Genomic DNA, 14,979 nt, shown 5'->3' with positions numbered 1-14,979 from the left:
GCTCTCTCTTCTCTCTCTGTCTGACCAGGCTCACCACCACCCCGTCCCCACACAAAACCCCTAATAAATGCTAGCTGTATGTGGGAAAATTGATCTCTCTTATTGGATCTCTCGTGTTAGAAATGAATGCACAGACACAGAATTAGATTGTCTTTCCTTTTTCTGTCATCGTCTTTAATGAATTTTGTTCATTTAATACTCTAATGCAGCATGCCATTTATTTTCTCAGATGCTAAAACTGCATCCAAAGCAAAGCCTCATATCTCTATATGACTTCAAAAGCAAGAAATCCTTTTTAATTAGGAATGAACCAACATAAGCAACCATCCATCTATCCATTAATTTTCTTCCACTCATCCAATTCAGGGTTGCATAAACACACATTTGAGTAAAAATCATCTTTGAAAGCAAGTATTTGGAATCTGCCCAATATTACTTTTATGTCTGATATTTCACTAGGTATGGAACTATTTTGGTTAAGAAATATTTGTGTCAATAGCGAAAAAATGTCTTAAAGGTAATCTAGCCTTAAATAGAAATTATTTTTCCAGTTTAACAGGACCACTACACGTCAAATACTGACCTATGGATGAACTAAGCAAATTTCATAATGTGGAAATGTCTGAGAAACATCACAACACTGTAATTCGCAGAATTCATCCAATTCATCATCCACCCCGTTACTCCATAAATTAACCCTGCACTGATCTGATATGGACAACATTATCTCATCCCTCATGCAAAAGTTGACTAGGTCAGAGAGAATGTGTGTATGTGTGTATCCCTTTTGCCTGTCAGCTATGGCACTGACAGATGGAGGAGAAGTGGGAGGTGGGAGAGGCCCTGGGAGGGGGTCATCCTTTCTCTTTGTATTAGGGAGACGCCTTCTGTTGATTGGGCCGCGGTGTTTGGGCTCTCACAGGCCTCAATTTCACCCCCTCCCTTTCCTCCCTTGAAAAAAACATGTGGCTTTGTTCTAGGAAAATAAAATATTTAAAACAGTGCCATCTTCTAAATCTGTCTCTTTGTTCAAAACTGAATAGCATTAATCCTGGTTTTGCTAGAGTTAAGATTTGCACCGATGAAATTTGTATTTAATCAACACGCTGAGGCAAGAAAATCCTTAAATGCTTTTTACTGATTGGAAAATAGGTTATTCTGAGTAAAAGATGTTTTGTAGACTAAGCTTACCTCAAACATTTGGGGGTGTACTCCAGTTCAAAATAAGGCAAAACAAAAACATCACATATATTCCTTCAAGTACACAGATGGTCCTTGTCACTGCAATTCTAGTCCAGTTTAAATCTGCTTGGTTGCACCAAACTTGACAGTCATTGTTTCCTATACGACACAGCCATTCAAATACCCATGACCCCTAAAGCAGGCCATCTTTTATTTTTATCACAGGTGATGTGGGGCTAAGCAGAAAGCATGAAAAATGAATGTGGGAGACTTGTGTGCCTCCGCACTGTGCCACTTCTAAATTATTGATCAAGCATCCTCTAACTCTTAGAATCGTCCGTTTGCCATTTTTCACCCACTCAGAGTCTCAAATTCATTTAGGATCAATGAAGGTTTACAGAGAGCAAATGATAGCATGCACTGGTATTTTTTAATGGGGTGAGGAAGACAGATAACATATGAGATCATAAACACATTGCTGGTGATCTTTTATCACTGCAGTTTCAAAAACAGGAAGGAACATAGTAAATGTGAAGAAGGGCAGCTAGGCTAAGAAGACATTACGTTGTAAATTCAGCTGTTTCTACTCACGTGAGTACATTTTTTTCTCTCAGACAAAGATGGAAGCCTTGTTAGTTTTTACGTTTTAACCTACATTTACAACTTTATCACTGAATCTGGTCCTTTTCTAACACACCTCTCTTTACTGGGTGTGATGAGTTTCCCTTCCACAGAATTAAGAGCAGACGATCAATAAAACATTAGTCTGTTACGTCCACTCGGTAATGCTTTTATCCTGCCTTCTAACTTCATCTTCAACTGTTTCCATGGAAACTCTTTAAGTCAAGTCACATATAGACAAATATTATCTGTGTTGTACTCTGTAGTTACATTTACAATACAATGTACAAACATACTAGTAGCCAATTCTGTTTACTGCTTAGTGGAAAAGTAGTCCGTGTAAATTCGCAGCTGCTTTATGCTGTGTGCAGAAAAGCAAGGAAATAAGCCTTGATTGAAGCCATCACTTAAATCATTGATATTACCGCTTGTCTCTCTTCATGTTAAATACAGGCTCCGCTCAATTACTGCACAAAATCAGCACCAGCATATCTCAAAGGCCGCTGCGTTCCTGTGTTTAAGATTCAAAATGCAAGAGAAAATGTTTTATATCTATTCTATCTATTTCTGATGGCTGAAAAAACTTATTTTTCCATACAAGCGACATAGTTTGGAAATAAATAAAAAATTAACTGGGAACATTGCAGTAATTTGTATCCCATCAGTACTACATACAAATCCACGTGTTTGTAGTACTTGACTCAACAGTTGACTCTTACTCTGGCTCATAAATGGGCACTGTGGCCAAGAGGATAAGTGTTTCTGAACTCTCTGCCTCACTCTCATCTTGTCAGTAATCACAGCTACATCAATAAATTCTGTCAGTGCCTGTTTCCTGAAGTGATAAGGCAACTCAACATAATGAATCTGGGGTAAGAGGTAGTGACAGACAGACAGAGGGTACTCAAGCAAAGAACAAAAATAGCTACATTCACGAGACCTTGGGAAATGAATGAGTGAATCTGATAAAGTCCAGTTTATGTAACAGATCCTTGATTTCTAAGGCATTCCAGACATTATACTGCAAAGTTATCAGGATTGTGTGTTAACATGTATTTGGTTGGTCTCAGAACCTTGGCACTGGTGCATCTGGAGACCTTTTCATGCATAAGTTGCCAGAAAAAGACAAGCTGACACCTTTAAATAATGATAACAGAAAAATTTGCTATCCAAAATATTGTAGCTGCAGAATGGAATCGTGTTAAAAACACATGCTTACACATAACTTTGCATAGTTTTATGCAAAACTAACCACACTCTTACTGCTTCCATAGGAATTAAATGTGGCGTGATTGGAAGGGTTGCATTTGAACAAACCTCAGGACTTCTGGAAAGTACTTTGCACAGTCAAAACCAAAGTGGAGATGTTTGACTATCGTCACATTTGGCAAAAATCAATCGCACCATCAGCACAAGCAACTGTCAAACACAGTTCCTGTGGATCTTGCAGTTACTAAGTTGATCGTGACCTTGAACTCGTGGACTTGTGAAAAGAATCAAAGTGTCGCATCAGCTGAGTCAAAGTCAACTGATTGAAATTCTGTGGTGGGAAGAGTGCTGAGAATATACAAATGCCCACAAACCTCAATGAACTAAGGCAATTTTGCAACATGAACTTTGGACTTTGTTCCAATGTTCCTCCACAACAATGTCACAAACTGATAAAGCCCTGCAGAAAAGAATTACAAACTGATTCTACAAACTGTTGACTCATAGGGTGTACTTAGTTTTCCACAGGACTGAATTGAGTTCTTTAAAACTGTGCTTTTTTCATTATTGTATTAGGATGCAGGTTTCCAAATAAAAACAGCTCTACTCAAAGTGAGACTATACAAAGTGATTTATATAAATTCATTTTTGATTACAATGACTAAACCAACACCTCCACTATGGGAGCTTCCCTCAAAGTATTCCTGAAATGAACTAAAACGGCAGAATTTAAGCAGCGTCTGTTTAAGGCTTGGATCCAGAGGGAGTCCAGGCCATTTAAATCTACTGCAGGTTCTCAGAGTCACATGACAGAAGGTGTGAATTAGCGTGAAAACACCTAGGAGTGCATGTCACGTGGCATTGTAAGTACCTGATAGTTACCAAGAGGCACTAAAGGTGAAGTATTCCCTGAATTTGATGTCTCTTCCTAGGTGAATCACTGGGAATGTTGGAGAATTACTAAGGCAGTGATGATAAAGGCAGACAAATGGCACTGCAGTCCCTCTATTCAATGGGGGAATCACCAGTTTGAGATATAATACATACTATAATCTTTCCTCTAAACAACAAAAGGCTTGGAAGACAATATATATGTGTACCTCATCTTTAAAGCTTAGATCTAAGCATACACTGTATGAGCTGAGAATACTTAAACAGAGACTAAAATCAGAAGCTTATTAACAGGCACAGCAGAGTTGTTTGGACTGTGTAGTGTGACGTGTGAAAAGCTGCATGGATTGTTTTAGGATACAACATTCAGCAAACACGGATATGGACAGAAACATGTTTAAAATATAGCACATAAGCTGAATAGACATTCCACAGTCTAGCAGTGGATAACATCAGTAAGGAGGTAGATAATCTAGGAAACCCTGGGTGAAGGTTGTAACTGCACCAAGCGTTTGAGTGCTCAGCACAGCCCAGCGGGCGGACCAGCTACTTGGTATTCCACTCATGTCTGGATCAGAGTCACACGAAGAGAGTTGAGGAGGAGGAATATTGGGCTGACTGCTGCTTTGAAACAAAAGTGAAGATGACTAGACAACCTTTAAAAGAATGGAGCTGAAAACATCCTGAAATCTTATCATCTTTGCAACTGACAACAGAGTCACTGCATCTCTTCTGAATGAGCACAGCAAAACCAATGCAGATGAATTTAATCATGGGCCATGATCATCTTACATCTGATCAAGAGTAACGCCGTGCTGGTCATAAAAGCACATATACCACATTTGTATACTGACTTCAACTTTAATCATTTAGGATACTTATGAAGCAGCTCTCCGATTTTAATACAGGTCTAGCTGTTTCAGACTAGTCTGGCTTTGTGAAAAATGTATCTGTCTGGATAATATACAGCAAAACACTGCAATACTGGATTTGTTTCGCACTTACACAGGAAATACCTCTGTACCTCTGTTGTAGTTACTGGGAAATGACTGACTCAGTAGCACAAAACACACACACGAGATGGAGACTCATAAATCAAAGCAATTCATAAAGGCAACCCTGGGTACAATATTTACAGACGTGGCTTCTTTGTGAGCAGTCTGTGTCACAGGAGATTGAAGATGAACCTGAGCAGTGATTTGTCACCTTAAGAACCCCCTGGCACAGGAAGCTGAGGAACGTAGAATGGGGTTAAAGGTCATAGTTACTATGTGAAACTAAGGCTGAGTTTATATTGCTGAATAAAATGTCAGCATTATCCGTAGGGCTATAGAGCTGACAGAACGAATAACACAGTTGTTTGAAAGGGTTTTGTTGTTGTTTTTTTAACATAAGGGAAAGGAGTACTGCAGTCAAACTAGCTTGCAGTGTTACATGCATAGCTGCCTCCCAGCTGGTTTAATTGCTGGAAAATATTAAATGGAAATGGAAATACAGTGCATGCAGATGCATTTGCTCAATGCTAATGTATTGATAAATAATTTAAAATGCAGCAAATGCAGCAAAAACGTCTCTGTTACTTTGTGCCACGTCTGGTGTTTTTTCTCTCAGAATTTTAACAGTCTTTGTTGGCTAATCTCGTTCTCCGCTTTAGGATGCCTTGAATGCTGCATCAAATGCCTGGGTGGGATTCCATACCCATCCCTCATAGCCACCATCTTGCTGTATGCTGGTGTGGCCCTCTTCTGTGGCTGTGGACATGAAGCCCTGACTGGCACTGTCACCATCCTCCAGGACTACTTTGAGGTTGTGAGGAGCCCTGTGGATTCACTGGATGTCTTTACAATGTAAGTAACAAAGATTCTAAACAGCCCTGCTGATCAGCAAGAAAACATAGTTTGCATACTTCCACAGTATAAAATACACAATTATATGTGCTTTGACACATCCCAGAGATCCACCGCACAATCACAACAAGCGTAGCCAATTTAAGACAGATATGTTGATTACTTCTGTTTAACAGGCAAATGTAATGATCTGCAATTATCTATATAATTTTCCTGTGAGTATTTTTGTATGAAAATTCTTGCTAACATCTTAAAAAGAAAGGGTAACTTCTTATTTTTATAAACTGCATTTCTGTTGTTCTGTATTCCTTCTCCAGGATTGACATTATTAAGTATGTGATTTACGGCATTGCATCGGCTTTCTTCGTCTATGGCATCCTGCTAATGGTGGAGGGATTCTTCACAAGTGGTGCCATTAAAGATCTGTACGGGGACTTCAAGATCACAACATGTGGACGTTGTGTCAGTGCCTGGGTAGGGCTACTATTTTACTTCATACTAACTATAAAATGTATGTCTATTACTCTATATAAGCTTTTGCTCTTGTCGGGAATCACCTAGTAAATGTCAGGTCATTTCCCAGGAACTTTCCCTTGAAGGCTGAGTAGATTTCAATAGCTGACATTTTTTTTTTGTGGCCAATGTGACACTACTCGTGCTCTCCCAAGCTCTATATGTAATAGATTCTTTTTTAGAGTTGACCCCTGTATTTGGTGAGGTTTCACTATTTTGAAAAGGCTGAAAAGGGTCAGCCACAATAGAGCCTTTACGAGTACTATAACTCAACTATCTTTATTTTCCCCTATAAAAGAAAGTATAAATAGCACTGCATTTTTCCCCAAGGAAAGAAGACATTGAAGGGAGATATACAAACCTAATGTAATCTGGGGTCATTCACATGTCTGCTCATCTCTTCTGTTTGATATATAGTACTTTCTCATAATCAATATATCAAAATCTTAGATTTCCCAAGTTCCTCTGCTAAAGAAATCTGTCTACACAGAGGAAAGTTGATCTTATCACCTTTTCTTTAGCTTCTCTTGAAGCTGTTTTTATTTAACAGGAAGAATCGAAAATGATAATGATTTGTTCTTTTAACTAACTTTTCTTGACAAGCTAATATCCTATGTAGTACTTACAGTACTCAACCAGCAAAGGACATTATAAGGTTTATTTCTGATCAGTGTTCAATATGGTAATACTGCTGAAACAAGAACAAAACAAATTATTAGCACACATCCAGAACATACAGAAGAGCATGCAGCAATCCTATAAAATAACTTGGAGGATATAAAAATATTAACTACAACAAAAACTAATCTCAGAAGACCTTGCCGTCAACATCTAGACATAGACGAGTCAACGTCTAAATGATCAGTTTTACACCAGCCACAGTGCCTTGGAAGGTGTTAATATTACAAATAAATACGGTTCCACTTCAGTAATCCATCTGTACTGTTTCCCCTTTCAGTTCATCATGCTGACATACATCTTCATGCTGGCTTGGCTTGGAGTGACTGCATTTACCTCCATTCCAGTTTTCATATATTTCAACATCTGGAATATTTGCCAAAATACTACTGTCCTGGAGGGAGCCACCCTATGCCTTGACCCACGCCAGTATGGTAAGCATGAATATTCTCCAGTCCGTCCGTCCACCCCTTTTGAAATAACTCGGTGACAGAAATTTATGCTGTATTTAAATTGCTACTTCTTTTTTACTTTTTAGAACAACTACCTGTACTGTAGCCTCCATATAGTTTTCTTTTAAATGGATTAATCATCACTTTAGGATATGGCTAAATAATAAAAATTATATTATTTTTTTTAAGTATAGCACAATGAGACTGTATGGAAATGATAAACACCATATAAAAATTCACACTAGATGTGAAAATTTGGCATAAAGAACATAAAAACACGGATACATCTTGCCTTGGGTCACATTAAACCACCGCCTGTGGCTGATTATCTACTTGGATTTCTCCACACAGCTGTTTCTAGGGTTTACAGAGAATGGTTTAAAAAAGTGGAAATATACAGTGAGAGGCAGTTCTCTGAGTGAAAATGCCTTGGTGATGCCAGAGGTGAGATGAAAATAGCCAGACTGATTAAAGCTACTACGAAGGCAACAGTAACTCAAATAACCATTTGTAACAACCAAGGTATGCAGAAGAGCAACTCTGAACACACATCACATCAAACCTTGAACCAGATAGGCTGCAGAAGCAGAAGACCACACTGACTGCTCCTCCTGTCAGTGAAAAACAGGAAGCTGAGGGTGCAATAAGTTCAGAAAAATAGCCAACAAAAGCTTGGAAAATATTGCGTGGTCTGATGAGTCTTGATGTTTGCATTTCTGCATCCTCACATTTGTGAAAGAATGGGGTGCTCTCAGGAGCTCAGTCAATTCCAGTTTGGTATCATGATAGGATGCCACCTGTGCAACAAGTCCAGTCGGGAAATTTCCTCACTACTAAATATTCCACAGTCAACTGTTAGTGGTAGTGCAACAAAGTGGAAGAGTTTGGGAACAAGAGCAAATTAGCCACAGCCACATGAAAAATCACAGAGCAGTGGCTTGTGACGCACATAGTGCACAGTGCTCACCAATTTTCTGCAGAACCAATCGTTACAGACCTCCAAACTTCATGTGGACTTCAGATTAATGCAAAAACAGTGGGCAGAGAGCCTTCTGGAATATATTTCTATGGGCGAGCAGCTGGATCCAAGCCTTAAATCGCCAAACCCAATGTAAAGCACAGTATGCAGTGGTGTAAAGCACACTGCCACTGTACTCCACTGAGTGGAGCCATGTTCTCTGGAGTGATAAATCAAATTTCCATCTTGCAATCTGCTGGACGAGTCTGGGTGGTAGCCAAGAGAACAGTACTTATATGATGGCATTGTGCTGTATAAAGTTGTTGGAGGGGGGGTTATGGTGTAGGGTTGTTTTTCAGGAGTTGGACCCAGCTCCTTAGTTCCAGTGAAAAGAACTCTTAGGGCTTTAGCATACCATATAATTTTTGACAATTTCATGCTCCCAACTTTGTGGGAACAGTTTTGGGATGGCATGTGCAGAACATTACTTTATGACTGTGCATCATTTTGAGGAACGCCAATAAAGACATGGATAGGCAAGTTTGGTGTGGAAGAAGTTGACTGTCCCCTAGTCCTGACCTTACAGACAGCACACCTTTGGGATGAATAAGAGCGGAGATTATGAGCCAGGCTTTCTCATCCAGCATCAGTCAATGGTCAATGGTAACTTTATTGTCCCTGATGGGAAATTGATTCGCAGTATGTCAAAACAAACAACAAACATACAACCAACACATTACGTACACTCATTAAAAAATACTATAATATAATATAAGCCTGATAAAACAACCTAGATTTTCCATCGAAAAAAATGCAATGTGCAATGGCAACAACACTTACAATTTAGTGTTGTTAATTAAGATAATAGCACTAGGTACAAACGACAATTTGTGTCGCTTTGTCCTCACTGCAGTCATTTTATAACGACGACCTGATGGAAGCAGTTGAAAATTGTTAAAGAGAGGATGATCTGAACACAACAGGACAGAAGTTGCCTTCCTCAGCACCTGCCTGTTATAAAAGTCCACAAGCTGGACCTGAGACCTCCCTGAAATCTTGCCCGCCACTTTAACCAGATTGTTAAGTCTGGTCTTATTATCCATGGACATACTACCGTACCAAGCAATGATACAGAAAGTTAAAACAGATTCAATAAAACTTTTATAAAAGAGAGACATCATTTCAGATGAAACATTAAAACCTCTCAACCTCCTTAAAAAGTACAGTCTTTGTTGGGCCTTTTTCACTGTAGCAGCAAGATGTGACTCAAAGGACAGGGTCTTATCAAGAACAACCCCCAAGTACTTGTAACTATCCACCATTTCAATGGCTGCACCATTTACCACTGTAAGCGCAGGATGAGGGGATGACTTCCTGAAATCAATAACCATGTCCTTGGTTTTCAAGGTGTTAATCATTAAGAAGGACTGATCACACCATGAAACAAACTCATCCACAACAGGCCCATGGGAATCCTCTTCACCATGAAGGAGGCTTACAATGACTGTGTCATCTGCGTATTTGATGAAATGCCTATTGGCCTGTGTGCTGCGACAGTCATTAGTGTACAAAATATACAAAAGAGGAGAGAGACAACAACCTTGTGGTGAGCCAGTGGAAGAGTTCAGCTGTTTGGAAAAAACAGCCGTTTATTCTCACACACTGTGATCTATCAGTTAAGAAGTCCAGTGGTTGACCTTACAAATGCGCTTCTGGAAGGATGGTCAAAAATTCCTATAAATACACTCCTAAGCCTTGTAGAAAGCCTCCCCAGAAGATTTTAAGCTGTTATAGATGCGGAGGGTAGGCCAGCATTATAATAACCCATATGAATTAAGAATGGAATTTCATTTTAGGAATATAATTTATTTTAATGTAACTATGGATCAAAATTACTGAGGGACATTTACAGTACCTTGCTGAATCTGCACTAGAAAAAATTACAGCAGTTCTGAAGGCAAAATGGGCTAGGGCTGTGCGATATGACCAAAATCTCATATCCCGATATAATAATTATATCGTCCGATAACGATATAAATCACAAAAATGTAACATTTTCTGTAAATTCTGTGAATCTCGGGCAGCTCGACTTGTGTGAAGTGTTTCCAGCTGGGCGTCGTGTACCTGGAGTCAAGTGTTTTAACCGATGCATGAAACTATACATTTTTAGACATAAGTTGTAACGGCCGCTGTTTTCTTTGTGAGTATTTATTACACGGCGTGCTGCAGGGAAAAGCCTGTTCTAACGTTTGAGTCTAAGGTTTATTTTTTAGCACCTGGCAGCTTTTTTTTGCTTCTCATCCATAAACAATATGCATACTCTTTCACGTAATTCAGTTTATTTTGAAAAGTCTCAACAGGATCTTGAGCTTTATTGTGAAAGGTTTATGTGGAAAATAAACAAGCGGACACGCTACTGTCATTGTTGCCTAACGACAACGCATAAAACAGTAGCTTGTCCATCTGTAGTGTGGTTATATACAATATAAGAGAAAGAGAGAACTTTAAGAAATGAATATAGCCACTACAGTGACCATCAAAACGATGAAAAAGTATTGCTGTAAACAGTTTATTTTGCGACACCACAAAACAAACGATAACGTAAAATGAAACGATAGACGTTTTTATATCGTCATCCGATATATATCGTTATATGAACAGCCTTAAAATGGGCTCCATTCGACAGTAGCAAGGTGCGACTAATGAAGTGACAGGTGAGTGTATATGTCACCTGTGGGACTATGTGAACAGAAAAAAATGTAATATAATACTCTGATACATGTATGTAATTTCAGGTATTGTGCCAATTGCGGAGGCCAGAACTATGTGCACTGGATCTGAGAAGTTCTACAGGATGTGTGAATCCAATGAGGTAAGGTAACTTTTGAGTACTGAATAATGTCTAATGTTGTCATGCTGTAAAATGAATTACACATGGGTTTCAAACATAAGACAAATCATTACTTAATATAGTGAAGACATCACTGTGAATAGCTTTTCCAACAGTGGCATTCCTTGCAGGTATTCTTCTAAATGTTACTTTTAAATGAAAAATAATTAACAGAACCTGCATCAACTGCAAAAAAACACCAGTTAGTCCTCATTACAGCAATAATATTGTCAGATTTGTCAGATTCACACATTCTACACCACAAAGGCAAAAGAATACAGTGCACCTATACTACGGAGCAGGAAAATCAAAAACTGACAGTATGACAGCATGCCTGAACTGACAGCATTGCAAGGTATGAACGCCATTCAAATTATTTGACTTAATAGTCAAAGTTTGACAGAAAACTCAGACTATGACCCCAAACTCACATGTTAGACAGTTGACAAAAGTATTTTTTAACACTGAAATTGCAATTTTTCTGATGAGAAACTTGAGCATTTACATACTGATGGTAAATGTGTCACAGATATCAAATGTGAATTTATGGATTTTATTCTAAGAATAGAGTCAATGGATTTTGATTGCCAAATATATCTGCTAACCCCTGAGGATTAATATGTCCTGCGGTTTGTTTTTGATCCAGCTGGACATGACATTCCACCTGTTCATCTGCGCCCTTGCTGGAGCAGGAGCTGCTGTTATTGCTATGGTAAGCCACCGATAAGAAAATGAAAACAAACTGAAACCGGTTTAAGTTTTATTTATTCATTTATTTTAAGTAATGCAGTATTTTTTTCATGAAGATCAGATTAAGCTTTGCTGCTGTTGCAGCAAACACTGTGCAGTGGTAAGACAATTTTTGAAAATGAAGGCAGGTGAGAAGAAATGCTGTAGCGGGATCAGTAGCTTCTGTTATATTTACCTGTGAGAGAATAGCTGTAGATAGGAGAGAAGGCATTTTGGCGCAGTGAAAAAGACAGTTTGTCTCCCTCCCTCTTTCGGAGGAGCCAGGCATGTCATGCCGTTGTCATGGAAACAGGGAGAAGAAAGGCTCTGAGATTGTTGCAAACATCACTCAGTAATCAGCAATTTGCAAGGAGCCATTTTCTGAGAAACAGAAAGTGTTTGCTACTCGAGATGATGATGCAAATTGTGGGCTGAACTAGTTTACTCACATCGCAGTTTTTTTTGCTGTGATTAATCCCTCCAAACTTAGCTGGAAAACAACAGAAGCACTGGTGCACCTCAATACTGAAGTAAAAAAAATCACATAAATTAATGAATAATGTTCATAAGAAATAGAAAAACAACACGTGCAATAACAACATGAACAATAATAATAACAATTATTATTATTAGTAGTAGTAGTATAGCTTCTGTATTTTAATCTCAGTCAAATGGTTCTACTGCATATTTGCAAAGCAAATATAAAACTGTCAGTCCCTGTGAAAAGAAAAGCTGTGTAACAGTCTCAGTCATTAAACCACAATACATTCATTATAACCACTGCTGCCATGGTAACACAAGTCCAACACTACAGTTAGAATTATGCTGCCACCTGCTGGACGATTGTTGTCCTTAATCCAAGGGTTCAGATCAGCTTTTAAAGTCTATTCAGTATTAAAAATGAATACATTTAAGAAATCAATAATGATAATGCCTAGATTATGAAATACAGCCCATCGTGTGTGATTTGCTAAATGGGAATGATAATTTTCTTACAGATCCACTACTTGATGGTGCTATCTGCCAACTGGGCCTACGTGAAGGACGCCTGCCGGATGCAGAAGTATGAAGACATCAAGTCAAAGGAGGAGCAGGAGCTTCACGACATCCATTCCACTCGCTCCAAGGAGCGTCTCAACGCCTACACATAAAAACCAGCGTGAGGCCTGGCCCTGCCACTCCGGCCTCTCTCACTCTCTCTCTCTTCTTGCTTTCTATCTGTCTCTCTCTACCATCCCCTCCCGAGGGGGGGCGGATGGCGCCTAGGGCCCTCGCCACTGCTGATGTCACTGGTGCGTCATATGACAAATGTGGTCTCGGGGTGGGGGAACGTCACATAAACCTCCCCAGTCACAAACAGCATTTCAGATGAAAAAAAAAAAGCCCCTTTACCTCTCTCATGGATGGTGTTATCATTTTGGCAGTTGTGTTATTGAACAAGTTGAATAAGAGTTATTTAGTGCTGACAGTAGTTTTTGTGTAGTTTTTAGCGTCAGAAGTAGCAGTAGTATTTATGTTTTTTTTTAATAGTGTACAATTGTTTTACTTTTCTTAAACTTTATTTTATACCAAGTGTCATTTTGCTTTCATGGATAATTTATTTTATAATGATTTCCTGAGGGGGTCAACAGGGGCTTCAAAGGGTTTTCAAGCACATTTCTCATGTCGTGTGTCTGAAGATTTCATGTTCAAGAACTGTGTACTGTATGTGAGTGGATGGTTAGTTTTAAAAATATTTTAAATTTCACAATACAACTATGAAGCATTGTAAGCCTTTGCCATACCAGTATTCCCAGGGATTAAAACCACTTTCACATGAAAGCAATTTAATCTGTTTTTCTATGTGAAACATAATTTTAAAAAAAAATAGCAAGACAACGCAAAAATACCAAATCAGAGTAAAATAATATTTGCTAGATGTGCCAAGCCTGTTAAACAGGAAATACTGACTTTGATAGATAGGATTAGTGAATTGAAGATAAATTGTGGGTTATTTTATGATATATTTGCCATTTAGATATATTTTCGGACTCGCACAAATGCACATGCAAACATGCTTTCATATTCTCTTTTTTAATTTCTAAAGTTGAACTTTATAAATACTAATCTCCTGCTTTGCAGTACTCTGCACTGTATATACTGATACATATACTGATAAGTATACCTATATGTTAAGCACTGACATTTAAAGACATCTCTTGTGACAGTAAGAAGAAATCAGTCCTACCTGCATCTATCAGCCCCAACCTGAAAAGAAGTTGTCTGTGTAATGGCACTCCTTGGTGGAATTTTCAGATGTGAGAAAAGTGTGCGTCACCGTAATTTTGTTCATTACAGTAACTGTAACTTGCCTATAAATCCACATACAGAGGTGGCCTGTCAGTTCATTGCCTGGCGATTTTTTTCTTTCTGTCAGTATTTCTCAAAGCTAGTTTCATGCACTTCTTTGACCATTTCTGTGCTCTCTCTAGATGTAAGCGCATTGATGTTCAACTCAAAGTTGGATAACTGTACTGTTAGTAAAGACTGTGAATTTAGATGTTTCTCGTGGCATGGACATGCATCAATATAGTCTTTTTGACTCATAAGTTACTTTATTTCACCTCTTTATTTTTACACTATTGACTGTCTTGCTGGATAAACCTTTTGTTTATATGTGCAGTACTAAACCTCCCACGCTTACTGCGTTATGCTCCTAATATTAGCGACTGTAGTCTTTGAGTTGTGTCTATTTAGTTTGTGATGAGGTTTAAACCATGTCTTAAAGCTAATACTTGTACCAACATTGCATACTCTGTAATGATCTGAAAAAACGCTTTCAGCTTTCTCCTCGTATTAGTCTTTTGTACTTTCACTACAGATGCTTAGTAGCAGGCTTTAAATCTAATCTGTTTTGTATATTCATGTGCCAACAGCTTGAAGTGGCTTATTTGACCTGTATGATCAAATTTGCTTGCATAAATAAAATTCACTTGTGTACTTGTTAATAAATACCATTGGTTTCTTGTG

General features: G+C 38.5%; 1 protein-coding gene across 1 annotated transcript in view; it reads left to right on the top strand.

Annotated features, from left to right (window-relative positions):
• The window catches only part of gpm6aa (glycoprotein M6Aa), a 19,728-nt gene extending 4,749 nt beyond the window's left edge, over positions 1–14,979 (top strand). Inside the window, exons 2-7 of the mRNA XM_085469114.1 lie at positions 5,558–5,750; positions 6,068–6,224; positions 7,222–7,375; positions 11,147–11,223; positions 11,888–11,953; positions 12,969–14,979. Of these exons, the coding sequence (XP_085325240.1) occupies positions 5,558–5,750; positions 6,068–6,224; positions 7,222–7,375; positions 11,147–11,223; positions 11,888–11,953; positions 12,969–13,121 (800 nt within the window). The 3' untranslated portion in view covers positions 13,122–14,979. The remainder of the gene's footprint in view (positions 1–5,557; positions 5,751–6,067; positions 6,225–7,221; positions 7,376–11,146; positions 11,224–11,887; positions 11,954–12,968) is intronic.

The sequence above is a fragment of the Copadichromis virginalis genome, linkage group LG2, assembly GCF_057382275.1.
Source record: "Copadichromis virginalis isolate Kocher_CV1m ecotype Utaka linkage group LG2, C_Virginalis_male_GT1.1, whole genome shotgun sequence".
Lineage (NCBI taxonomy): Eukaryota > Metazoa > Chordata > Actinopteri > Cichliformes > Cichlidae > Copadichromis > Copadichromis virginalis.
This window is presented reverse-complemented; position numbering and strand designations above follow the sequence as displayed.